This window comes from Colobus angolensis, unplaced genomic scaffold, assembly GCF_000951035.1.
Source record: "Colobus angolensis palliatus isolate OR3802 unplaced genomic scaffold, Cang.pa_1.0 Scaffold121, whole genome shotgun sequence".
NCBI lineage: Eukaryota > Metazoa > Chordata > Mammalia > Primates > Cercopithecidae > Colobus > Colobus angolensis.
This window is the reverse complement of record NW_012113253.1, coordinates 3,495,926-3,523,503: the sequence shown is the minus strand read 5'-3', so window position 1 is coordinate 3,523,503 and position 27,578 is coordinate 3,495,926. Positions and strand designations below refer to the sequence as shown.

The following is a 27,578-nucleotide window of genomic DNA, read 5'->3' as shown; positions in this document are numbered from 1 at the left end:
TGCTTGGCCTCCTATGGAGGAGCATGTCAGATCTGGGTAAGACTCTTAGTGGGGTGCTATTTCAGCTGAATACCAAAGGATGAGTGGGAATTGACTTCGGGGTAAGAAAGCAATTTATATATTCCTTTTGAGAGGATTCAGTAGTCTTATTGTAGACTTCCCATTGTCAACCAAAGTAGAGGAGAGAAATAAATATTTTAAAATGTCTCTTAACCTGAGAAAAAAGAGCTGTAGTTTGATTGAAACAGAAGGATTTTCTTCAGGTGCAGCTCACCGTCCTTTCTCTGTGTGCTCAAAACAATTCACAATTGGGTAAACTGAATTTCTACTACCCTTTGTTAAATGTACAAATATACTCCTAAGTGAGTATGTTGGGGGCAGATGCATCTGCAAGGAGAGCATAATCGCCCCGATTTTATTCCCTGTTTTAAAAATCCTGCTTGACCTAGTTACCCAGGAGAAGAAATCTAATCTTAGCTTCTCTGCACACACAGAAGGATCATACCATAGACTAGGAAGTGTAGGGGAAGGAAGGTATTAACGTAGCATCTTTCAGCCATGCTGATTCCATTTAATTCCCTCAAATCCCACATTCATCATTGTGATTGGATAATTTGCCTTGGACTTATTTTAAACTTGAGCATCTAATTTGATTAGGTGAGATTTTCTGAGACTAGATTTCCAAAAGTTGCTGAAGAGACATGGCCAGGAACTCATGCTCTCAAATGAAAACCAGCCTCCTAGAATCTCAATCCCACTAGATAGAAGGAGACACAAATAAATCAGATAAGATGTAAAATGAAGATCTCAATGTTTATTAATTACAATAAAAAGTAAAATCACAGAGTTTTTTTTAAAACTAATGTAATCTTTTTTTAAAAAAGAAACTATTTAAACAAGAAAATGATTTTTAAAATTTCTAAGAAAGAAATCTAGTACAAGCAAAGATAACATTTTAAAGTATCATCAATGAATTTCCACACAGCCTTTCCATCACAACAATATAAATTTATACCTTCAATCTTATGCAGCAACAAAGACACAGTGATAAAGACAGCAATTGCTTCTGAAAGAAAATCAAAGAAGTCTAGAGTGGTGATTTTTTTCTAAAGGATCCCAGGGAGTTGAATAAGGCCTGCTTCTCCATGGGTTGACAACATTTGGCTGTGAAAGGAATGGCAGCCTCCTTTCTTCTGATTTTACCTTTGAAGAGAATGAAAGGAACTCACTGTAACATTCTCCCTCACAAAGAGATGCAGAATTCAAACCAAATCCCCCAAAAATGCTATAATCAAAGTAAACACTAATCCTGCTCCTATAAATGTCATTAATAGCATGTTATAGCATTCAATCGCATTTCTTTCTCTTGCTAATCTTTCCCTGAATTTTTAACAAAATCATCCTGGATTAGAATAACAATTCTGGTAGTCTGAAAATGACAAAAAGGTTGAGACTTTGGGCTAGATAGTCTTGTTAAACACACAACGTTCAATAATGAAAGAACATGGCATGTAGCACAGAGGGCTTTGCCATTCAAGCCCTCGTTATCCAAATCCCTGCAGGAACAGGATTTATGCAGGGAATAAGAGGTTGTCAAAATGTGTAAAGGTGCAGTGCTTCAGTATGTAGAAAGCCAGACCATTGTCAAACTCTGCCTCTCATTAACACAAATGTCTAACCAGGTCCACTAGGTCAACCTCTGGGGTTAAGTCTTGTGCAGATGGCCACATGTTGAAATGTCTGAAAATATATCACACATAAAAAAAAAAAAATTAAGAGTCTAGCAAAATTGCAAAACTGGCAAAACATGTAGATTTCATGAAGTCAGTGGAAGTGATATTAGGGAGATGCTAAAATTACAGCAAAGCCACTGTTAAATGGGGATCTGAGAGAGCAGGATCAGAAGACAACTGAAGAAAGAAAATTGACAAGGATGATGATACTAGACACTTCAGAAAAGAAAGATCAGCCTGTCAAAAGACAGAGAAAACTGATGAAGTGCTCAAATACTTTTGCAAAAATGACTGTATCTGTAATATTATTTCCAAAACTAATTGTGAAATAATCAGATACTATTGAAGAATTTTCCTGGAGGATTATACCCCCCTAAAGCAACATTTTATTCATTTTTCATTTATTCTAAATTGTAGAACACCGTTGTATTTACAATATGAAGATTCGTTTCTCCAGATAAGGTCCTAATCCATTTATAAATTTTGACCATGAAATTGTACTCCCTGTCTTAAGTAGTTCCCTCTGTATGTTATCAGCCTCCTTACTGCATCTTGCTCATAGCTGATTCCCCAAGGCTGTATTGAATGTTTCCTAACATCTCAAAGAATGACTCTCTAGCAAGCCCAAGGCCTTCTACAATCTGGAAGCCTTATCTAAATGCTCTGCTTTGATCAGTTGTCCCTGGGCTCAATTGTCCTTGAGTCTTAGATCACTGTGAAGCCTCTGACCTTGGTCTCTTCAACCCTTATGAGGAGAGATGCTAATTTCATATGCTCTCATGCAGGAAGACTTTTCTTGTCCACAGTCCCTTACCGACAGCACACGCTTCAGGGTTGGGCCTGTTTCCTGGTCCCCACTGTGGCATCTTCTTTTGTCACTCTGGATTTCAGTGTGGCGACTTCTCCCTTGTAAGGTGCACGCTCGACGGGGGTAGGTGTGCAAGTCTGAAAGAGAACATTTCATTTCCCTTTTGTGGTTTATTTTCTTGAGTTCAAAGTTAAGTGTAGCTCCGTTTATGAATTGTGAGAGCAAAAAAAGCATCTTGTAAATTTATCACATGCCTCCCAATCCCCTTGGCCTTTCACAGAAATTCCTGGCAACCTTGAGAATCTGGATTGTCCCACTTTTTGTGGGTACTAATCTGCAACAGACAGAGGCCCAGGGACAGTCACTAGGGCCTCTGCCATATCCTCATGCCCTTCTGAGTCCCACAACTGTCTCCTACTGTCCTTTCCAACATCTGACCTTTTCTTCTAGTTCCAATCCTACTCGCCTGAGTTTGCAGTGCTTCTTTGTACCTCTCCTAATACTCAGAGCAGTTGCTTCAGGTTTAGCAATTGTGTGTGCTTTCCCCTTTCCTGACTGTCTCTGTGCATTATGAATTGTCCACAGAATCTCACCTCGTTGGTGACCGACTATGCAGCAGAACCCTCTGCTGGATTCAGCTAGAGCTGTCAGTACTTGAGCAGAGTTTTGAAATCACACACACACACACACACACACACACACACACACAGAGATAACAAATTACTGTGTGTCTCATCTTGACCACCAAAACTAATACATTGTAGTGATCAACAGTGTGACCTTTGAAGTGAGACAGATCTCAGTTAGAATTCTCCATTTGCCATTTACTATGTGTAGGAAACTGACAAGTTAATTAATGCCCCCAGGCCTACTTCCTCATCCGTGAAATGGGGGAAATAAACCTATCTCTCAGATAGCTGAGAATTTCCAGAGCCAAAGCATTTTCTTCATTCATTCCGCAGATATTCTCTGAGCTCACACAGCCCCAGAAAGTATGCCAAACACCAAGGATCCAACACAGAACAAGGCCCGCAGCCCCTGCAGCCACAGAACTTGAAGCACAGCACCAGGTGGGCAACTGAGTGCTCAGGAAATGGGGGGACCCCTGCCCTTCCCTCACCAGGCCAAGCGTCTGCCCACTTTCTGTATCTGTCTCAATGCTTTGCTGGACTTCCGTTTTGGTTCACTATCTACTCAGTCCTCGATCCCTGTCGTCATCTTGAGGAACACAGACACCAGGAAATGAAGCGCCACCCTTCCATTTCTACCACCTCGGAGCACCACATCTGAAACCTTAAACTCACCTAATACCCTACTCTCTGGTCGCATCCTCCCTTTCAGTTCCTTGGTCCCTGTTTTTTTTTTTTTTTCCTCTCCTGGCTTTACTTTCCAAGCCAGACTGCATGAATATCACTTAAACCTGGGGCAACTGTACAATTTATCATCCAAAGTAGGACACTTCTGAATATGAAAAGGGCACTAAACATAATTAACATAAGTATAATCCAGGCCTGTCCAAGCAAACCAAGATTTATGTCCTTCTTTCAGCTCATTCCCGCCTATCACCTAGAGGGCTTGCCTTCTCTATGCTCCTCTTGGTATTCATACTCAGCAAAGCCTGTGGCATATTTCAGTTCAATCTTCAGGCTCTTCTGCAGTGAGCACCTCTGGAGCATGTGACCTAAGTGAGCAGACTTTTGTGCTGCCTACTGTGTGCTGTGTAGCCTTCCTCAGATCCCACTCCGTCTCCCTCTTCCTACACTACTTCCTTGAACCTACACTACTTGGGATTTTCAGCTGTTCATTTTTTGTCTGTCCTGGACTCCTTCTTGGGAACTGACTGCCCATGCCGGTGACTCAGGTGGGGCCATCACACACAGGGCCTGCCCTCTTCACTCAGGGCTGGGTTTGCTCTACAGGCTGCTCCATCACCTAGAGGATACTTCCCCAGAACCCAGCTTGCAGGCTCTGGGAGCATGCACCACCCACTCCAAGCACATCAGAATCCTTCCTGGTAGCTCCCGGTCAGGACCTTGCTTTTGCATGGGCTAGGCTGCCGCTCTCACTTTTGTGTAATTATCTGACTTCTCTTTTATTACTCAGCTCAGCTAATCATCAGTCTAGGAAACTTTGGCCCTCTGTGCCCTATGCACTATCTTGCTTACCCCAGGTTTCTGGAATAATTTGTTCACTTGTCAGTCTCCCCCAGCAGACAGAGGGCTGGTGTGCTACTCTCTTTCTCCATAACAAGCACTCAACAGATATGGGTAGAAGGGATTTTGGGGGAGGAAGTTATGAAGGGGGCTTCCCATCTAAGCCTGCTTTCTTCTTTTTGTGGTTTGGCCTGGCCTGGGCTGACTCAGTTTCTGTTGTGCTCTTTTGTTGTGCTGCATCATTTATCTGTTCTCCAAGCTGCACTTTTCTTTTCTTTCTTTTTTTTTTTTTTTTCTTTTTTTGAGATAGAGTTTCACTCTGTCACCCAAGCCGGAGCACAGTGGCACAATCTCGGCTCACTGCAAACTCCACCTCCTACGTGCACACGATTCTCATATCTCAGTCTCCCAGGCAGCTGGAATTACAGGTGCACACCACCATGGGCAGCTCATTTTTGTATTTTTAGTAGAGACAGGGTTTCGCCACTTTGGCCAGGCTGGTCTTGAACTCCTGCCCTCAAGTCATCCACCTGCCTCAGTCTCCCAAAGTGCTGGGATTACAGGCGTGAGCCACTGAGCCTGGCCTGGGCTGTAATTTTTCTGTGGCCTGCTGTCTACAAACTGCTTTCTGGCTGTTCAGTCATGGAGCCAGTCACGTCTGGCTTGTCACCCTTGTCACGCTGACCATCACATGTCTCTGACCCAACTGGCCGGGTCTAACCTGCTTACCATCTCTCTCTTGCCTGCCTCTGAGGCTCTGGGTGGGCCAGGTCTGCTTCCCTCTCAGAATAGCCGCGGATGGGAGCCATGTCTGCGTGCATGGCCACCTCAGAAACAAGCAGCCTCCTGTCAGGAGTCTTGTGCTGCCTCACACTCCACAGTCTTTCCCTTTGATAGATAAGTTGACGGAAATCAAAGACAACTTAAGTTCTAGTCTCAAGCCTCTCAGCCCTTTTGACCCTTTAATATTTGCTCATCCTTAGAAGTGGGTTACACAAGCTCTATGATGGCTAGACTCATGCCTTCTTCATCTTTGTGCTGTCTGTCGCTCCTGGCATTGTTCTCTGGGCATGTTTTAGGACATCACTAGATGTTCACTGTGACAAAATGGAAAAGTGATGGCACCCCTTCTGCAGAATCTGAAACCGTCACTGTTGTTATTCAAAAGTTCATCTGCACATTTGTTTTCTAAGTAGACTTAACCTCCAACTCTTAGCAATCCTTGTCTTATTCCTTCTCTCTAAGGACAATGGCAAAGCTCTGTCTGAAGTATGAACTGCCCAGCCTGACACAGACCCCAGCATATGGCAGAGCCATTGCTTAATGCATGTACTTGACACTAGCAGTCAGGGTCAAAATAAAGTGAGCCTCTTTCTCTGGCATCCTAGAGGAGTATGGTGATAATAAAGACTCCATCCCTATTCTCCTGGCCAAAAGCATACCTAATTCTTAGAGGACATTTATGCAGCACAAAACACATAGAAAAACCAGGATGAAGAAACAGAGTATCCTGGATTGAACAAAGACAGCAGGTTTCTCTTCTCGCCTTCTGGGACTCCATGTTCTCCTGATGGTCTTCCTGCCTCACTGGTCAGCCTTCTCAGGCTCCACTGATGCTTGCTCTTCTCCTCCACCTCTGAAGGTTGGTGGGCCCAGAGCTCTGTTGTAAGCCCACTTTCTTCTCTAATATAGTCTCCTTGGTGACCTTAGACTCACGGTTTTAAATCTATATGTTATGATTCCCAAATTTTATCTCCAGCTTTGATGTCTCTTGATCTCTAGACTCCTTTATCTCCTTTGTGCTCATTGGCTACAGCACAAAGAGGTGTAAAATTGTCTCAAACACAACTAGAACGTAAGCACCATGAACCACAGTTGAAACAAGTAGAAGCTCTTTGTGATCAGACTGGCTCTTTGTGATCAGCTCTTTGTGATCAGACTGGCTGTCTTATTAATGCCTATATCCTCAGCATCTGGAATAGTGGCTGGTGCTCCACAAACATTTGTTAAATGAAGAGAGATTTCCTGACTGTAGGACCTCTTGAAATTTTTGATGATATTGGGCAATTGTATCACCTGAGGGTAACATCATCTAAAATTATTTGACAGCTTTCTCAAGGAATACTTTAAGAGACTCAACTCCTGAGAACACACCATTGGAAGGCTAATCTGATTATGGTATTTTTTTTCCCCCTAGTACATGCTGGTCAAGATTAGATGATCACACCTTGACAGCAATTCTTTCCATCTTGATGGTATCACAATCAAATAAAATGACTTGAGGGTAAAACCACGGGTGGCTGTTGCTGTGGTTTGAATGTTTGTCCCCTCTCAAACTCATCTTAAAATTTAATTGTCATTGTAACAGTATTAAGAGGTGAGACTTTTAATAGATGGTTAGGCCATGAAGACTCTGCCTTTATGAATGGATTAATGCTGTTATCTTGGGAGTGGATTCCTTATCAAATGACAAGTTTGGCCCCTTTGGCTCTCCCCCTTCTCCTCTCTTTGCCCTTCTGCCATGTGATACCTTCCTTGGTGGGATGACACAGCAAGAAGGCCCTCTCTAGATGCCAGCTCCTCATTCTTGGACTTCATAGCCTCCTGAAATGTGAGCTAATAAATGTCTGTTCATTATAAATTAACCAGCCACAGATATTCTGTTATAGCAGCATGAACAAAATATAAGTAATACAGAAGACATAAGTGGCACCTCACCTAGCAGGACATTGGTGGTTTACTTCGGTAAATGAGAATTGAACTTGAGTTCTCAGTATCTGATGATACTTGTCATTGTGACAAATTAATAGAGAGATGGAAATGATAATTATATAATTTGTGGTTCTATAAATAAACATTAATTCCAATTATCATTACACTTTCATAACCACAGAAATGCTTTTTGGTTAGGTAAACAAGGAAAAACGAAGACATAAGTTGATAGTAAATTTAATCATATTGGGCTGGGCATGGTGGCTCACACCTCTAATCCCAGCACTTGGGAAGGCTGAGACGGGCTGATCACTTGAGGTCAGGAGTTCAAGAGCAGCCTGGCCAACATGGTGAAACCCCATCTCTACTAAAAATACAAAAATTATCCAGGTGTGGTGGCCTACGCCTGTAGTCCCAGCTAGGCAGGAAAATTTCTTGAACCCAGGAGGTGAAGACTGCAGTGAGCCGAGATCATGCCACTGCACTCTAGTCTGGGCACTGAGTGAGACTCTGTCTAAAAAAAAAAAAAGAAAAAGGAAAGTTAATCATATTGACTGCTGAGGATGGAATGTGCTGGGATGCTAGATTTTCTTTTTTTTTTTCTTTTTTCTTTTTTTTTTTTTTTTGAGAAAGAGCCTTACTCTGTTACTAAGGCTAGAGTACAGTGGTGCAATCTCAGCTCACTACAACCTCCACCTTCTGGGTTCAAATGATTCTCCTGCCTCAGCCTCCCAAGAAGCTGGGATTACAGACATGCACCACCACTCCCGGCTAATTTCTGCATTTTTAGTTAGAGAGGGGGATTCACTATGTTGGCCAGGCTAGTCTTGAGCTCCCAACCTCAGGTGATCCACCCACCTCAGCATCCCAAAGTGCTGGGATTACAGGCATGAGCCACCAGGCCCAGCTGGATGCTAGATTTTCTGAAAATAGCAAGATCAACAGAGAAGAATCCCAAAGGTATTAATGATTGAATGCTGTTCATGGAGGCTAAGACACTAAAATATCAATAAAGACAACAGAACTTCCAAATACCAAACAGCAGATGCTGGGTCAACAGCAAACAGACCAAATAAACAGTGACTCCCTGAGAATGAAATCCACGCCTGGCCTGGTGAATTTACAGGGCGCTCGGTACACATTGAACTGAGCTACCCAGGGCTCTGTGAATCACTAGTACATGAGGAAGCCATAGGTGTGACCGGCGATCTATAACAATGAAAATTGACATTTTGATGATGTTTACAACTTACCAAATATCTCAATTTAATCCTTAAAATATCCTGGCTGGAGTGAGAGAGGGAAAGATTTGAAGCAATAAATAAATAAATAAATAAATAAATAAATAAATAAATAAAAATGCTGTGAGCTACAAAGTTGGGCTGTCTCATTTCAGGGCTGGTTCCTCTGGTAAATTTGTCAGTCCAAGAGGAAGTGAACCCTCTGTGCAGAGGGGGGTCTGAGGGAGTGATATCCTGAGGATGGGGGAATGAGTGGCTATTTGTTTGAGTAGAGATTAAACTTTATGGTTAGGATACTGCAGTGATACAGGTTAAAGGGATTGGCTTTGGAGGTAGACAAACCTGGGTTTGAGTCCCAACACTGTCACTTAGTAACTAGGTGAGTTCACTGAGCCTCTATTTCTTAATCTATAAAATAGGAATATCACTACTTACCTCCAAGGGTTGTTGTAAGAATTAAAGTGTGCTTGGAACAGAATTGGTGGTCAATAAATATTTACTAAACGAATGTTGACTGATTAGATAAAGCATGAAAAAGAGTACTTAGAAAAGGTCCTGTCTATAGTGATGTGCTGGTAAATATTAACAACTATCTCTACCTTCCCTTTTCCTCACCACCCTTCAAGTCCTAACTTAAAGCACCTGCCTATTTCTGTGGTGTAAATACTCCTTCCCTGGCTGATTTCAAGCTACCAAACTGACACCACTGAATGAAGAGATGGGCAGAGATGCATACATATGTCTCTTGTGTTACCTTGTATTGGTAGTAATTAATCTGAAGAAATTAGGATTATATGGAAAGTGATATGTCTTAAATTATTTTCTCTGAGCTACCACCTTGAGAAAGACATTGACAAACGGTTATTTCAGAAATGGAGAATACCCATCTCAAGGACCAAAGCAGCCATTCACTCGACTTTATCTTATCTACAAGGCAAATTATGCTTATCATTGCAAAGATACAACCCAGTTTAAAAGCTTTGGCAGCAGTATTCTGAAACCATACATTACTCCAAGCGATTCCTGTTTCTCTATAAAATGAACTGTGACCCTGATTTTCCAGAAAGTGTGGGGTTCCCTACCACTGAAAAAAAAGAGATGACTTAACAAATGTCTATACTTTCACATTTTGTTGGAACTTATAACACTCTAAACACACAAAAATTCAAGAAACATAACCCATTTTAACTTAAAGAGCTATATATTTTTGTAAACAATTAATAATATATAATTTTGCTCAGTCAGAATTCTCTTGAACATCCAAGTTGCTGTTACATTTTCCCCTCCCTCTTTTCTTTTACTTTCCTTTCCTTAAACGACTTTTATATGAAGTTGAAATATATTCTATTATGTTATATTTATCAAATAAAATTTGATGCCTCATCTTCTGATTCAATATTTTCCTTTAGGATCAGCTGTCTACATTTTAAAATAAATAAATTAGCAATTCCCCAAAGCTGTCAAATCAGATAAAAATGTCTTTTCTTTCCTTTGAAATTTCCCAAAAGATCCAGTAACAGTAATAGCTGCATGGTATGATGCTGACAAATTTTATTATTATGTAATAAAATCATAGATAAGAATCAAGCTGTCACAGATAATCCCACTATTTGAAATAAGGCAGGGACAATCTGCTGGGTAAATTTAGTTAAATTTCCTTCTATGCACCTCTGAAACTATAGCCTTTGCTCCTTCTGTTTGCAGTTTATTCATTTACCAGATGCCTGCTATGTACCAAGCACTGGCAAAAAAGAATAAGATGCTGCTCTGAAGGAACTAACACTCTAGCCAGGAGACCAGCTGAGTTCAGGGACTGGCAAATGCTGATGTGACTCTGTACTGTGTGCTTTGGGAGTCCAGAATAGGAAGTGATTAATTTTCTTGGTAGGGATAACAGATAAGCAAAGAAATAGCATTGGCTATTCCTGCTTGCCCTCAATCTCTTATCCTCACTCACAAAGAAATCTGAGTATTTGAAATGAAAACCAAAGCACAGACTTTGATAACCTCATGTGAGTTTTAAAATCTAGGGTTTTTATGATTCTTTTTCTTAACCTTTATGTGATATTTTTATCCTGTGAGTTGTCTTTGCCTAATGCCATAGGGAACCATCTCCAGACAGTTCCCAAACCTCATTTAATTTTATCCATTTTATTTAATATCTTTTCCACACCAACATTTTTTTAATAAGGCACTCCATGATTTGGGTTTCATGACTATTTTCTTCCTTTTATTTATTTATTTATTTATTTTTTGTATCTACAGAGGTCCAGTGGTACAGTAGGTATCAAAAAGACCTTATCACAAATCCTGGCTCTTAGGTTTACTTAATGCTTAACCTAGGAAGTTACTTAATCTTACTGAGACTCAGCTTTCTATTCTGTAAAATGGGAACAATAATACCTACCACTTGGCTTGCTGTACGGATTAAGTAAAATAATGAATATAAACCACTTAGTACAGAGCTTGGCAGATAGTGCTCAAAACAACACATGATAACTATCATGTATTGATATTTTTAAAACAATGATGCACTAAAATGCCTAAAAATTTGATATTAGAGAAAAGTACCAAGAAACTAAAATAATTCACAGAATTGATAGTGAACTCATAAAAATTGCAGTTGGCATTAATTCTGCCAAAAAAATCACAAAACAATTGCAAAGGAGGACTGATGAAACCAGTGATTTGAGGACTTCTGCTGCCTTAAAACATTTTCTCTGCAAGAAGACTAAGGCAAAGCCAAGCACTTAAATATGATTCATCAGGGTTCCCTGTTAGTCTAGCGCCCCTGCTGGAAGCAACTGGAACTGATGCCAAGATTGGCCTTGCCTTGGATCCACTTCAGGTGTCACATAATCTATCCACCCAGTTCTATTAATTTTACTACTTTATGATATCCTAAATCTACCCTCTCTGTTCATCTCCTAGATTACTGCTATAGTCTCATGAATGCACCAGCTGCCATCAGTGCCTCCAACTTAATTTTTTCCTTGAGAGACTTTTTTCCAAAACAAATGCTGAGTAACTTATCCTTCATGACTTCATTCAATTCAATATTTATAATTTACAGTATCTATTATTACTTAAGGGTAAAGTTTTTGGAATCAGATAAGCAAGGTTTATGTCCTGGCCCTGCCATATACTTGCTTGTGTGACTTGGACAAATTTCTTAATTTCTTGAAGCTTCAGTTCTCTAACTTTTTTTTTTTTTAAGACAGAGTCTCACTCTGTCACCCAGGCTGGAGTGCAGTGGTGTGATCTTGGCTCACTGCAACCTCCACCTCCCAGGTTCAAGCTATTTTCGTGCCTCAGCCTCCGAAGTAGCTGGGACTACAGAAGTGTGCCACCACGCCTGGCTAATTTTTTGTATTTTTAGTAGAGATGGGGTTTTGCTATGTTGCCCAGACTGGTTTTGAACTACCGAGCTCAGGCAATCCATTTGTGTCGGCCTCCAAAACTGCTAGGATTACAGGCGTGAACCACCATGCCTGGCCAGTTCTTTAATTTTAAGTGAAAAAAACACCTCCCTCCCTCCCAGGGTTATTGTGGTGACAGAGACCTTAGCAGTGTGTCTTGCATTCAGTAAGCACTCACTAAATGTTAGTGCTGCTGTTATTTATCACATACATCTTCAGAAACACCTAGGATCCTAGGATTCTTACAGTTACCACCTACTTGTCACCCATTAGTGGTAACATTTATAAACTAACTCCCCTGAAATATTAACTGTAACCTTAAACCATCTATTTTGACTGAGCATATAAATACAGCATAAAAAGAGCTATAGCATTTCTGATAATTTAAAGCATGTGAGAACATTTGTTTACCTAATCAAAGCCTTAGGAAGTGTTTAAAAATGGATAAATCTTGTGTAATGGACTCTGCAAATCCACAGGTAAAAATTTTTCATAAGACATTAGAGGAGAAACCAAAGAGTCTACAAGATCCAAATGAACTGAATCAAAAAAACAGCCAGAGAGCTCTGGAAAAGGAGAGGTACATTTGAAAAATAGAAAGAAGAGGGAGAAGCCTTAGAACTAGTCCAAGGGTGGCAAACACTACCATCTACATGGCCAGGCAAGTAATGTGTGAAGCCTTCTGGGTGAAACCCAGAAATACCTCCTAAGGGGCCTGCCATCTAGCTCTGGCCCATTGGACCCATGTGGGATTGAGGACACAGGTTTGCTTCCCCTGGCCCCCAAATCCAGAAATCTAGATTTTTTAAAATCTAAAATTCTCAAATATTTTAGTGTATTTGGCATAGTAAAATTTTAAAATTATTTCAAACTCTGTGTGAACTAAACACAACTTGTGTGAAAGCCCAAATATCTCTTTTATAATAACAGGGGTCTTTGATATAGATTTGTTCATCAAAAGGGGAAAGCAAAGAGACAAAAATGACATTTATTGACCTCCTACCAACCTGTTGCCCAGGCTGGAGTGCACTGGTATGGCTGGCTAATTATTTTTTATTTTTAAATTTTTTGTAGAGATGGGGTCTCACTCTGTTGCCCAGGCTGTTCTCAAACTCCTGGCCTCAAGTGATTCTCCCACCTTTGCCTTCCAAAGGGCTGGGATTACAGGTGTGGTGAGCTACTGCTTTGGGCCATGCCTTTCATTTAAAAAACGCATTTGAGTGTCACAATTTGTTAGGAAGGAAACATTGTTGTCATTTTCCAGATGAGGGAATTGAGCCCAAGGAGGATCGAGAAACTTGCTCAAGGCCACACAGCTAGGAAATGGTGGCGAGGGCAAGACAGAATTTGTATTTAGGTCTTCTCCAGCCCAAAACTCCACCATTGCACTGGTGGTCATAAAAACGAACCTTGCAGATCTTCAACTGGGAGCACATTTTTTCAAGGGGCTGGGGCTGAGCTCTGAACTCCATTACACTTATGCACAGAGGTCACACCTCCCACAGTGGCTCTCAACCAATGACTGGGCCTGACCTGTAGCTGGGAGATCTGAGACATGGCTCTAGGACTCCCTGAAGGCCTTTCTCAGCCTCCCCTAGACTGTAGGGTATTCCAGGATGATCCTACCCATTTTCTCTCTTTCTTTTCTTCACTGGTTTCAGACTTAACTTGAAATCTGAGGGCTCTCCCAATCTTTTCCAGCCACCTCCTAGTTTCTTTCACAGGTGTTTCCCCCAGTAAAACTCATACACCTTTATCCATCTGGGTGTCTGCCTCTTGGAGGACCCTGACTAACACAATTGCCAAAAGCCCCCACCAGATTCTCCCACAATCTGGAAATCCCAAACTGACCTATCAGTCTGCAAGGGGAAATGCATCCATCCAATAATGATCCTTTCTCTAAAACATGGCATCTCTAATCTCTCATATCAATCCTGATACCCCAGGAACACCTTAAACCAAGTGTAGTGTCAACACCACCACTACCAACCAGATATCCAGGAGCAGGAGACAGTCTGACCTGTAGCAGTATCCTACTGTGGCACACTCACCTGGTCTCGCTGCTTTATTCGTTTGTAAATATATTCAGCAAATGGTTTTCGAGGAATAAACTTCCCATCTCCTGCCGTGACACTGAATACTCCGGCTTCATACACCACTTTGCCTCTTGAAATAGTCACAAGGGGCACCCCGTGGCAAACCATGCCCTCGAAAATGTTGAAGTTAACAGCCTGATGATGAGTTTTTGCTGAGATAGTTCTATATTTGTGAAAACAACAAACAAGTTCCACATCATCACCAGCTCACTTGATAAATATAAAATACTAAAAGAAGAATGACTTAGAAGAAAATTTAGCAACTCTATTAAGTCATAGCTTCATCACTGTAACAAGTGACTTTAAGAATAGAACATAACATTAACATTTCATTACAAAGTAATTACATTTTTCTGAGAGAAAAACCCAAGAGGTAGAGTGGGTGGAAGGAGGGCATTGTCTTTTATGTTCAGATTTTAAAATTATTTTTATTTATATGTTAACTTTTTTTGTTTTTAAATTATAAAATATTTTTAAACACAGATGACTGATGAACACACTGACCCTACATCCAGCTCTATGGAATTTTAACTTTTTGTAGATACAATGGAGGCTTCTTCAAAACCCCTTCCCAAATCCCATGCCTGCTCCTGCCTTCCCAAAGGAAATAGCTATTTGATAGTTATCAAATTGGATTTGGTAGTTATCAAGGAAAAGTATATATGTAATTTCTTTCATTGTCTGTAGCAAAACTAGAAATTTGAAGATAACAGAAATAACCAAATATGTTGGAATATAATGTCTTAGCATATTCTATGTCATACATGTGTCATCATTCTCTGTAGTTTAATAATATTTTTCAATCTTACACAAAATGATTGATGACTTCCAGGCTAGGTATTTGAAAATGCTACATGCCTCCTTTCCTTAAATCTCATTAAATGGAAAAGAAGAAAATCTGGCAGCAGTGAATTATATGAGCATAATCTGAGTCCTTTTTTTCTTTAAAATTTTTTATTTCCATAGTTTTTGGGGAACAGGTGGTATTTGGTTACATGAGTAAGTTCTTTAGTGATGATTTGTGAGATTTTGGTGCACCCATCACCCGAGCAGTGTACACTGAACCCAGTGTGTAGTCTTTTATCCCTCACCCCTTCCCACCCTTTCCCCCTGAGTCCCCAAAGTCCATGGTGCCATTCTTATGCCTTCGCATCCTCATAGCTTTGCTCCCCCTTACGAATGAGAACATATGATGTTTGGTTTTCCATTCCTGAGTTACTTCACTTAGAATAATAGCATATTCTGAATTCTGGTAGAAGGTTCCACAATCCCTCTCAGGAATGGATTAAAGAGATAAATTTTGCTAAAATCCTCAAGGCTGAGTGAGTCTAAGGAGGAGCAGCTCAGAGTTCCCCCAGCCTTATCTGGAAGGGCTGAGGAGGAAGCCCCAGCTGCTGTGTGCTGCAGTCCTAGAAATGAACAAGATAACACTGCCTGGTCCTTGGTCCAACTGCTTACTTAGTTTCCAATCCCAACATGCCCAGACAGAATTCTTGACTTTTAATGCTGACCACAACCCACCTGCTCAAGTTTGCTCCTCCCCTGAGTTCTCATCTCAGTAAATGACATCACCATTTATCTTTCCTCACCCCTCAAGCCAGCAGCAAGCTACTTTGTTCTACCTCCTCCCAAAATAAGACCCCTCTCCTCCTCTCCCCCTCTCCATGGCTCCCACTGGAGTCTACACCATCATCTCTCACCTGGACAACCCCAACACCTCTTACTGGCTTCTTTGTTTCAACTCTTACCCCCTGCATTCCTTACCACTCTCCACAAAGCTGCTCAAATTATCTTTTAAAAATGAAGATCAGATCATGTCACTTTCCTGCTTGAAACCGTCAGTGGCTCCAGGCTGCTACCTAAGAGCCAAATAGCTGTAAAAAAGCACGGTGATGATAATAATAAAAAAGAATCTGCTCCCAGTGAGAAACAGCTGCCATGGAAAAGAGAAAGAGGAGCATCTAGTATGTGATGGAGATGGTTTATAACATCTTATTTCATCTTTAGAACACCTCTCCAAGGTAGAGAGTATTTTCCACATTTTATAGGAAAAATAAATTGAGATTTAGAAAGGTTATATCATTTGCCAAAGGACATATGACTAGTTTGATGAAACTGGGATTTTTTTTTAATTTTAATTTTAATTTTTTGAGATAGGGTCTTGCTCTTGTTGCCCAGGCTGGAAGTACAGTGGTGTGACCATAACTCACTGCAATCTCTACCTCCTCAGTTCAAGCGATCCTCCCACCTCAGCCTCCCAAGTAGCTGGCACTACAGGCATGTGCCACCACACCTGGCTAATTTTTATATTGTTTTTGGTAGAGACAGGGTTAAGCCATGTTACCCAGGATAGTCTCGAACTCCAAGGCTCAAGCAAACCACCCAACTTGGCTTTCCAAAGTGCTGGGATTATAAGCATGAGTCACTGCACCTGGCCTGGAAACTTGGATCTTTTTATATTTTTAAAATTTATAATAAAAATGACCTTTTGGTGTACATTTCTATGAATGTTTACACATACATAGATTTGTGTTGCCATGACAAAAATTAAGACACAGAACAGTGCTACCACTACCCCAGACTCACACTACCCCTTTGTAGTCACGCCCTCCCCCAATCCCTAACACCTGGCAACCACTGATCTAGTCTTCATTACTATAGTTTTCTCTTTTCAAGACTGTCATATAAGTAGAATCATGGAGTGTGTAATCTTTCAAGACTGACTTCTTTAATTCCACATCAGTCCTTTGAGATTCATCCAATTTGTTGTGTGTATGAATAGCTCCTTGTTTGTTGCTGCATAGTATTCCACTGCATGGACATACCACAGTGTGCTATACATTCACCTACTGAAGGTCATCTGAGTTGTTTCTAAATAGTTTTTTTCATGAATATGAATAGAGCTGTTATAAACATTCAGGTACCTGTTTTGCATGAATATTTCTCTAATGTAAATACCCAGGAGTGAAATTGCTGGGTCATATTTTAAGTGTATGCTGCAGCAAACAAAAGAGCTTTCAGTGACCTTAGGAACCAACTTACTGATATAAAGAAATGTCAAATAATCACCAAGAAGTAGGATGCAGGCACAAATACAACAATAATTTCAAACACTAAAAAGGATGGAGGGGTATTAATCCAGTGGTAAATAACATCACTAAAACAGGAAAATGAAGAAAATATTTAAAGGAATACTAAGTATAGAATGAGTTATGATGAATTATGGTGATGAAAGATACAAACTCCAAGAAAATAAAGCTAGGAAACAATATAGAGGGGTTTCAGACTTTCAGGATGAAAAGACTTTTTATGACCATTACAATCTGTCAAATATTTCCATAGCCTGGGTAGCTGCATTCCTAAGCATCACAGTTATATTGATGGGAAGGACTCTTGGGATTGTATTACAGCATACTATATAAAGAAGATTTTTGGACTGATGCATTAGTAAGGCTGCTATATGAAGAAAGTAAAATGAATAAAAAATTTGTGCTGAAATGGTTAAAGTACATGAATGGGAGGAAAAAAGAAATTCTTAAGAGTTACTGAAGTTCTTAGGGAAAACATCTAACAGAAGAAATAATCTTTATACACAAAGATTGTCATTACAATGTTGCCTAAACTATTTAAAAACTGAAGCATAATTATTTTCCAAAGTCAGTTCTATAGAATATTAGGCATTTATGAAAGACTAGAATTAAAAATACTCTCAGAAGCAAAAACCCTGACAATTATGTAATATTAATGGAAAAACTGGCGATAGAGAGTATATACATTATGTCTACCAGAAAAATATATATGCATGTCGGCAAATACAGGAGGAAATATACAAAGTAGCTTTTTCTGTGAGCTAAGAAAAGGAAGATGGCAGATTCCAAGTATCTTCAGCGTTCTTGTTATACTGTTTCCTGGACGTAAGTTGTGATCCTAAAATGAGGTTGACACAGCAAAATATCAAATCGAATTTCTTTGCCTTGAAGGTCATTACCTTGACTTTCTCAGCCTTGGGGTTAGCAAGAGAAAGAGGACAATTAGACAACATCTAAGAGATTCTTTATAATAAGTCATTATGTAAATGAAGTCAAATTAACACAAAATGTAAATCTGAGGCATTATCACCAGCAGCAAAAGGAATGTGCTTCCACTTTCACATTGGAAGGTGTCTGACAGGGTGTCATTTGGCACCCAACTTTTTCTTTCCAGCTTAAGCTGTAATTCTCCAATCTTAGGAGCTTTCCCACTTCTGAATCCTTGCACATGAGGTTATCTTTTCCCTAAATGCCCTCCTCACTTCTGCCCTTCTCCCTTCCCTAAAACTCCACCCAAGAATCCTGGTCCCTAGAAGCTGACCCTGATGACACAGGGTGAAACTGAACATTTTCCTCTGTCGTTTAGCATTATCTGAAAGTATCACAATGATCTCTTGACAAGGCTCTCTTTTCCTACTTGGTGCACACTTTAAGAAAGAGACTAGGTTGGTTTAGCTTCAGCACATACTACGTGCTTTATAAATGTTTATGTGATGATCAAATAAAAAGATTGCATGATTGTCTTCCTGCTTAGTCAGGTCAATTTAAATTCCTGCCTCACTGTCCTCTGGGACATGACTGTGTTTTGGGAACAGAACACTGAAGTAAATGAGAGGTAAACATCCAGTCCATTTCTGTTGGCTTTTCTAGCATGCTGTCCAGGTTAATTAGTAATGAATAAATAAGTAAAATTGTTATAACTATCATTCTTAGTGGCATCTTAGCTTATATGAAATACTTGTTCACTAATACCTATAAATACTTGGCGATTCTAATATTACCAACTGTAATAAGCACACAGCTCAGTATTATTACTACATTTCCAAGATGATAATGCTGAAATAGAGCTGTTTCAGAACTTGCCCAAGGTTCACGTAGTTTAATATTAAATGAACTTGTGAGAGGCAGAAACCACTTTCAACTTTTGAGAATACTGTTATATTTGTAACCCTGCCATAAGAAAGTTTTAAAACTTGTGGTACAATTTCAATATTTAATTCTAGACAGTTTTAAACATAAAAATACAAAACAATATCATCACGTGATTTATCAGATTACTACCAAACGGTATTTAAAATCTATGCATTTGTTGTGCGGTTTGGGAGATGTGGTCCATTATTGGAACAAATGCAAGTTCAGAGTCACACATCTTTGTAAGGACATCTGTCATTCCTTTGAACACACTTCCTCTGGGAATTCTCCCCATGGCAAAAGCCAAAAACATGTCTTCCCAGCCTCCTTTGCAGCTGGGGCCCAGGCATGTGACCTGGGCTCCTTCAAAATGATGCCCTAGCACCAGACTTTGCCTGGCAAGTTGGTGACACAGGAAGCAGCTACCACAGGAATCCATGTGGAGGACAGAGATGGGTCAATCCTGAGTTTAGGGCCAGCTGTGACAGAGATTCTAGCAGTAGGATCTGAGCTCCACCACAGTGAGGTGACCTACAGTATCTGTGCCTAGGAGCAGGATCAGAGTTCTCTGATGCCCTGTGGGATGCCTGGGGCATCAGTCCTGGCTGTTCCGCCTCTCAGCTTGCTCCTCCAGCCCTCCTGGAGAGTCTATGAGCCACCCAGTATCCTTTGATACTTTCCCTTTTTGTTTAACTATTTAGAGTGGACTTCTCTTGATTGCAGCTAAGAACCCTGCCTGACACAGCTTTTTCTTTCAATTCTTGCAATGTACCTATGGGACTTTTAGAAAAATCTGCTTTTGTGATCATTTGAAAAGCACAAATCTGAGGCCTTTCTTGAATGTAAAGGCTGAGCCCAACTGCCCTCCAGGCATTGTCTGTAAGAGAGGCTCTGGACAGAGGTAAGTGTTTAGCGCAGTATCTTAACACCCTTCTAGGGCCATTGTCATATAGCACATGGGAATAGACCCATCCTTTCAAAACTCACCCTGTGCCTTTCTTTCACTGTAATGAAACATCCCCCAGGTTCTTGTAATTTGCCCAAAGTGGCTTCTCCTGAAGCAGCTGAGGTCCAGGTGTGAAGGTCAAAGTCAGACTCACATGACCACCCCTGCAGAGCTGGTGGGCCTCATGTCATCCGATGAGCAGGCAGTGTTTTGAGGGCTGGGAGACAATCTTGGAAGAAAGCAAGAAAACAGGCAGGGCACGGTGGCTCACGTCTGTAATCCCAGCACTTTGGGAGGCCAAGGCGGGCAGATCACTTGAGGTCAGGAGTTTGAGACCAGCCTGGCCAACATGGTGAAACCCCGTCTCTACTAAAAATACAAAAGTTAGCGGGGCAGGGTGGTACGTGGCTGTAATCCCAGCTGCTCAGGAGGCTGAAGCAGGAGAATCAGTTGAACCGGGGAGATGGAGGTTGCAGTGAGCCAAGATGGCACCACTGAACTCCAGCCTGGGCAACAGAATGAGATTCCATCTCAAAAAAAAAAAAAAAAAAAAAAGCAAGAAAACCCACATCCAGGCTCTGACTAAAAGATTCAGCCAATGGACTAATACACTATTGTCATTGGGGTGCAGTGACACTGTGAGATATCTGGAGCAGGCATCATGTATCTTCTGCAGTGTATCTAAGTTTTTAAGTGGGCCCCACACACTATCCCATCCTGAGACATGCAGAAGAACAAGAACTGTGGTTTGGCCCCTTGACGTTCATTCTCCCATCTTCTGGTGTCAGTACCCCCATTTTTCTTTAAGAAACTACTTTCCTGCTTTGGAGATAATCTGACAAGATCCTTAGGCATGGCTGTCTGCTTTTCCCTAACCAAGAGATGGGCAATTGCATTCTCTTTCCCAGTAATTTAGAATATTTTGCAGGGTGACAAAAATAATTAAAAGCGGTTGGAGGGTACACCCCTGAGCTCAGACCAATTCCTTCTGCAAGCTGCCTGGGGCCGCCCTGGGCTCCAGCCATTCCAAGCCAGAGCAGGGACTGTGCCTTCCATCTGTGAGCTCCCCATGGCCTTCCCACAGAGTATGTTTTCACTGAAGTGAGCACAGGTTAGTTATCAGGGTTTGCAACCAAAGTCCCTGGCTGATAGACAGCTTGTTCTCTGGAGAATAATTCCCTCAATGAAGAACCCATGGATGTTTCTGAGGCAGAGTTCAAAAGGCCTGTGACTCAAAAAGAACCAAGAAGATATTTTCAACTAAATCTTTCTGCAGAACAGATGCAGATGTGGGGCGATGTTCTCACTCCATTTGTAGGCAAAAGCAAAGAGCTGCAAGATTCATTACTAAACAGTTTTCAAATTTACCAAATGCAAAGCAGCTCAAGAGAGTGGTAATTGTGAGAAATACATTCTCTCTAATGATTGATTGGACAGCTAGGATTTTGGCCTGCTCTGGCAGCAACAGGAAGGATACAGAATGATGAAAGGCTGACCATCTAGGGAGTGAGGCTGAGTTCCTGGCCGCTGACTCTTCATTAGCAGATTCACAGAAAGGGTGCTCTCCATGGTCACTCTGCCCCTAGGCAAAAGCTACTCTTTGTTAAGCTCACTTTAAGCCTGTATGAAAGAGGCACGTCTCGCTGCAGAGGGGTGTCAAGGCTGTCTTACTGAGTCCCAATTACACACATCTCCAAGGCAGAAGCAGATACGGAAGCAGAAGCCCTGAAAACATTAAGCTATTTTCCAACTTAGCCAATAACTTTGATACCACTCACATCACAGCTGCAGAAAAACATTCTGTCCCTTTGCGAATAGCTTTCTGTCAAAGAGCCGCGTGCTCTTACAGATGAGAAAATCACTGAAGCAGAGCCTGCAGAAGACGGCAACACCACCCGTGTGCATTCGGGGGAACATTGTGGAGAGGAAGAGAATTTATTAGAGTAATGTGGGTCTCCCCAACCCCAGAGAAATGACTTGTTTTAGGTATTCTGTTCTATTCTGTCCCACTCAGGCACTTTGGCCTTGCAACAGATAGATTCTTACCAGGTTGCCATGAGAAACAAAAAAAGTTAATAGAATCATGTCAGGATTATTAGTGGCATCTTTAAAAACATACCTCATCTCTCTACATTGTGTTGTGTGATGCCTTATATATTCAATGTGAAACAATAATAATCATGACATCTTCCTATGAGGTAGGTAGGTATTATTATTATTATTATTATTATTATTATTATTATTCCCATGGGCTAGATAAGGATGATGAGGCACAGAAAGATTAATAACATTCACCCCATGTTACACAGCTAGTAAGTTCATGTAGCTGAGATATGAATATGATGTATGATAGAAGCCTGGGCCTTTGGCTTCAGAGGATGTGCTCTTAACCACTAGACAATACTGCCCCTTGAAAGCTTTATGGGAAGCTACCTGGAAAGCATGCAGTTGATGAAAACATTCTTAATCCACCAGAAAATAAATAGCAAGCAGCTCGTTTCATACTCCATGATGTTTCTTGGTCTGTTTTCTGTCTAGCAGTAAAGGATTTAGGATGCTATTAAGAACTCCTTAAGCCAAAATTGACCAGTCATTCTTGATGTAATCACCATAGAAGATTTTTTTTAAAACGTGTGTTCTGTCTATTTCAAACTACCTCTTCTGTCAATTTCTTAGATGTGACAAGTTATATAAATGGGGAGCAAAGCAGCCACATCTCTGGAAATGCTAAATGGTGCTGCTTCAAGTACATTGTCATTATTAAGCAAAGTTGCCACTCACTGCACCCATCAATCTTCCAGCCTCTATTTAGACTTCTACACCCGCCTCCTGTAGAAGAGAAAATGGGAATTGCCTCAGCCACATTATTAAATCTAAATTGGACAATAACTTGGAACTCTACCGGTGCTCAGTAGATGACAAAATACTTAATGCAGGTTTATAAAAATACTCCCCACACATTGACTTAAAGGAATAAAGTTCACTCTCGTATTTTGTCCTTGGAGGTATGTAATATAGGTCATGGATGGTGATGTAGATCATGGTGAGATAAATTGGATTTAGACATGAGCAAGCTGACCTTGTATGTAGGTACCATGTCCTTCACCTCCTATGCCTCACATAGTACTGAGCAAACAGAGGCATTTTATATATGTATTTGTTTACCTGCAAATAAGCTATTAGCAAATTTCTGGATTTCTACTTAGCATAAATATTCCATGTTCTATACGGTAGCTTTCAGGAAGTGGGAAACTAAAAATAATTTAGTGTCTTTAAGGAACAGGAACTGAATGTGACTCAGTCAACCTAGCATGATACTAGGATGTATGTCTTACGAATATTAAACAGATAAGTACTTATAGGTAAGGTATGATTATTAGCTTTTGGAAAGCCAGGCTATTGGCCTGACATTCTGGTGAGAGTTAGAAATAACTTTCTGGGGTCATGTGTGGACTTGGTCTTATAATTTTATTGTCATCCTTCCCAGGAAGCTGTCTTGCCTTTGGCAAGCTGACATTGCTTGACAGACTACGGGGACAACTTGAGTAGGAAAAGATGTCAGTTTCCTATATGGAAATACACTGGGTAAAACTCACATAACATCCTTCCTGAAAGTACACAATAGGCCAGGGACTTATTGGTATGTCCTGCTTTAGCTCCATATTTTAGGAAGGAAAAGGAATTGAGAAATAGGACTAGCTGGATTTCCTAGGCCGACTAAGAATCCCTACAGGCGCCTAGCTGGGAAGGTGACTGCATCCATCTTTAAACAAGGGGCTTGCAACTTAGCTCGCACCTGACCAATCAGGTAGTAAAGAGAGCTCACTAAAATGCAAATTAGGCAAAAACAGGAGGTAAAGAAATAGCCAATCATCCATCGCCTGAGAGCACAGTGGGAGGGACAATGATCCGGATATAAACCCAGGCATTCAAGCCAGCCATGGCTACCCTCTTTGGGTCCCCACCCTTTGTATGGGAGCTCTGTTTTCACTGTATTCACCTTGCAACTGCGCTCTCTTCTGGTCCATGTTTGTCACCGCTGGAGCTGAGCTTTCGTTCCCCGTCCACCACTGCCGTTTGCCGCAGTCACGGACGTGCCGCTGACTTCCATCCCTCCAGATCTGACAAGGTGTCTGCTGTGCTCCTGATCCAGTGAGGTGCCCATTGCCGCTCCTGATGGGGCTAAAGGCTTGCCATTGTTCCTGAATGGCTAAGCGCCTGGGTTCATCCTAATAGAGCTGAACACTAGTCACTGGGTTCCACGGTTCTCTTCCGTGACCCACGGCTTCTAATAGAGCTACAACACTCACTGCATGGCCCAAGATTCCATTCCTTGGAATCTGTGAGGCCAAGAACCTGAGGTCAGAGAACACGAGGCTTGCCACCATCTTGGAAGTGGCCTACCGCCATTTTGCAAGCCGCCCACTGCCATTTTGCAAGTGGCCCACCACCATCTTGGGAGCTCTGGGAGCAAGTCCCCGTCCTAACCTCCCCCAACAGAATAACTACACTGTGAAGGGATGACAGGAAGGAGGGCTGTCAATTTAAGGGATGGAAAAGAGAAGCTGGATAACAGAAATATCTGGGGGACTTATAAACTTTACTCTCTTTTTGAAAGGAAGAAGATGACCTATTTTCCCTCCATCCCTGCTGAGGGAAATGAAAAGAGTTAGTAAGCATAAATGCTGACAGATGAAATGTAGTTTGACACTGGAAAATAACTTCCTGACAACCAGGGAGTGAGGTATGTTAGTAAAAAAGAGAAGGAAAGTCTATGGTAAAGCCAGACAACCATGAAACCCAGAATGCTTGTGTGAAATCCACAAAAATGGGCTGCAGCACTCCTTTAAAGGAGAACTTCAAGTTCTGCAATCCTAAGAATCAAGACCTGGCCTCCAACTTTCCTGAGAAGGTAACAAAGCAAACAGAAACATAAATGCCCTTGATTCTATTCCCACGTCACAGCTGAAGGGGCACTCAGAAACTCCAAAGCCATCACAAACATGTTCTTATAATAGGCATAACAAATATTTATGGCCTCTTTGCTCTGAGTTAGGCATTAAAAGCATTCTCTTTAATCCTCACGATAAACATATGATATCAATATTATTATTATTATCCCTATTTTGTGGATGAGAACACTAAGACTGAATAAGGTTGCCTAAGACACAGTTGGCACATGGGAAAACTAGATCTTGAACTCAGATTTGTGTAGTAAAAAGGGTTCCCAGCTTATTTGAACCTCAATGCAGGGTCTGTAAGCTCTTTTGGAAGTGACCTGAGACAGTCAGTAACCATGCAACGCTCACTGTACTAGTACTAAGCTTATATATTTCTGCCAAGATTAGGAAGTTTTACCTAATGCTCACTGCTCAAAACCACCCGTTGGTTTTGAATTGATGAAGTCACTTAAGATCTAAGTGTTTAAGTGGAATTTGTTTAGAATCTTCTAAACTTAAATGAGTAAACAAAATAAGAGTTGTGAATAACAAAGTAACTTCCTGCTTCACTGTCTGAAGACTGTGCTGTGGAAAAATAAGGCAAAAAGCCTTCCAGGCATCAAAGGCTCCTTGGTGTGAACTGGAGATCAGGATGTCCATCTGAAGAGATGACCTTGGATATTCAATGAGAGGAGTCTGAAATCTTCAAATCTCTAAACCAGAGGTTGGCAAACCATGGCCCACAGGCCAAATCTGGCCCACAGCCTGCATTGTAAATAAAGTTTTATTGAAACACAGTCACATTCATTTACATATTCATTACATATTTTTTGTTGCTGCTTTTGTACTACAACAGCAGAGTTGAGAACTAGCAACACAGTCCATATGGCCCACAAAGCCAAAAAAAAAAAAGTACTATGTGACTCTTTACAAAAAGTTTGCTTTTCCCCTGCTCTGAATGTCTCCAGTGGCAAAAACAAACAAATAAAAAGCAACAATAACAACACAAGGCTCCTGAAGAGTAATTGGAAGACCTAAAATTTCATGTGACAGAGCCACAAATAAGAAAAAAAAATGACAGTCAAGGACCTAAAGGCAGCGAGAACAAAAGGGATGGGGGAAAAAAAAAGTAACCATTAAAAGTTACAGCGGCAGAGGGACACCAATGACTGTCCCCACAGCGTCAGGTGTGGCCACTATCCATGAAGCATCTGTGTATTCCAAGTACTTTTAGGTACATTGCCTCACTGATCTCTCAACAATCCACATTTGTATTTCCGTTTAACAGATGAGAAAACAGAGACTCAGAGAGCTTGAGTAACTTGTCCTGAGTCAGCAGGGCCAGAAATCAAACTTAGCAGGCTGACACTGACCCCACTCCATTCTCCTGCCCCAGTACTCCAGTCATCAGTGTTCATCCCCTGCTCAAAGGACGAAAGCACTATACTCTTCACTCATTCAAACAATTACCTGACACTGGAATTTTAACAGTAATTATCTACTTTCCATCTGAGAACTTGGTGACAGCTAATCATCTCTTCCAGCGGTGGGGCATGCTAGCGTTTCACTGACACTCCTGAAATAGAGCATCTTGGAGGCTGTCAGAGCTAGAAGCTCAGCCTCAGGGTCCCAATTAGCAACTAAGTTGTATGGTTCCAGCTTTGGCCAATCTAAAAGGTGTCTGCTTCCAGGAAGCACAGTCAGCTGGCACTTATGTAGTCACTGTAACATCACCTCTGTCGGCCTGGAACAGGCACAAGGCTAATCCAAGGTGGTGATGCTGAAAAGCTGCAGAACTGCAGACCTTGAAACTGACTCAGCTTCACCAGGGAGCACGCCTGAGGGCATCCGTGCTGGAGGGGGTGGAGGGGAGCAGCGCCCAGGAGGGCATGATGAGCTGCCCGCCACAGCCGGATGCTCCAGGATTCGCTGACTTGCTCGGCCAAGTTCATGGGGTGCTTAAAACTCTGGGCACTGTTGCAAAGAATTCACATGTATCAACTCTCAACCTTTGATATGGGCATTATGATCATTCCCCTTTGACAAACAAGGAAATTGAAGCAAACCAAGGTGAAGTAACTCCCCCTGGGCTACACCGTCAATAAGTGGAGGGACAGATTACCAACCCGGGCAGTTGGGCTCCAGAGACCAAGTATGAACCCCTGTGCTGTAAGTGCCCCTTCCTTGCCTGTCCTTCTAAGAGGCTGTAAGCTCTGCAGTGGTTAAGAGTCTAGATACTGCAGTCAAGCGGGTCTGCTCTGAATCCCAGCTCTGTCCTTTCCAGATGTGTGAACTGGGGCAAATGATTTAACCTCTCTGAACCTCCGTTGTTTTCTTCTTAAAATGGTTACCTGCATTGATAATGGCATCTACACCTAGAGCTCTGGTGGAGGGCAGAAGTGACACAGCAGCCATTTTGCACATATGATACCTGCTGACTCATCTTGTGGTGTGAGAATGTGGTCAGGTTTGCAATGCTCCACCTTCCCCCTGGATCCTCCTTCACCTGCTCCGACTCCTGGGCCAGGTGTGTGAGTTTAGCCCCATGACCAAAGGCAGCCACCCACACCACATACCCAGGGCAAAGGCA

At 41.5% G+C, this 27,578-nt stretch overlaps 1 protein-coding gene across 1 annotated transcript in view; it reads right to left on the bottom strand.

Annotated features, from left to right (window-relative positions):
* Positions 1–794: 794 nt before the first annotated feature.
* The window catches only part of DPYS (dihydropyrimidinase), an 86,946-nt gene continuing 60,162 nt past the window's right edge, over positions 795–27,578 (bottom strand). The window contains exons 8-10 of the mRNA XM_011931072.1: positions 14,118–14,325; positions 2,548–2,678; positions 795–1,203 (exon numbers count right to left, since the gene is read on the bottom strand). Of these exons, the coding sequence (XP_011786462.1) occupies positions 2,562–2,678; positions 14,118–14,325 (325 nt within the window). The 3' untranslated portion in view covers positions 795–1,203; positions 2,548–2,561. The remainder of the gene's footprint in view (positions 1,204–2,547; positions 2,679–14,117; positions 14,326–27,578) is intronic.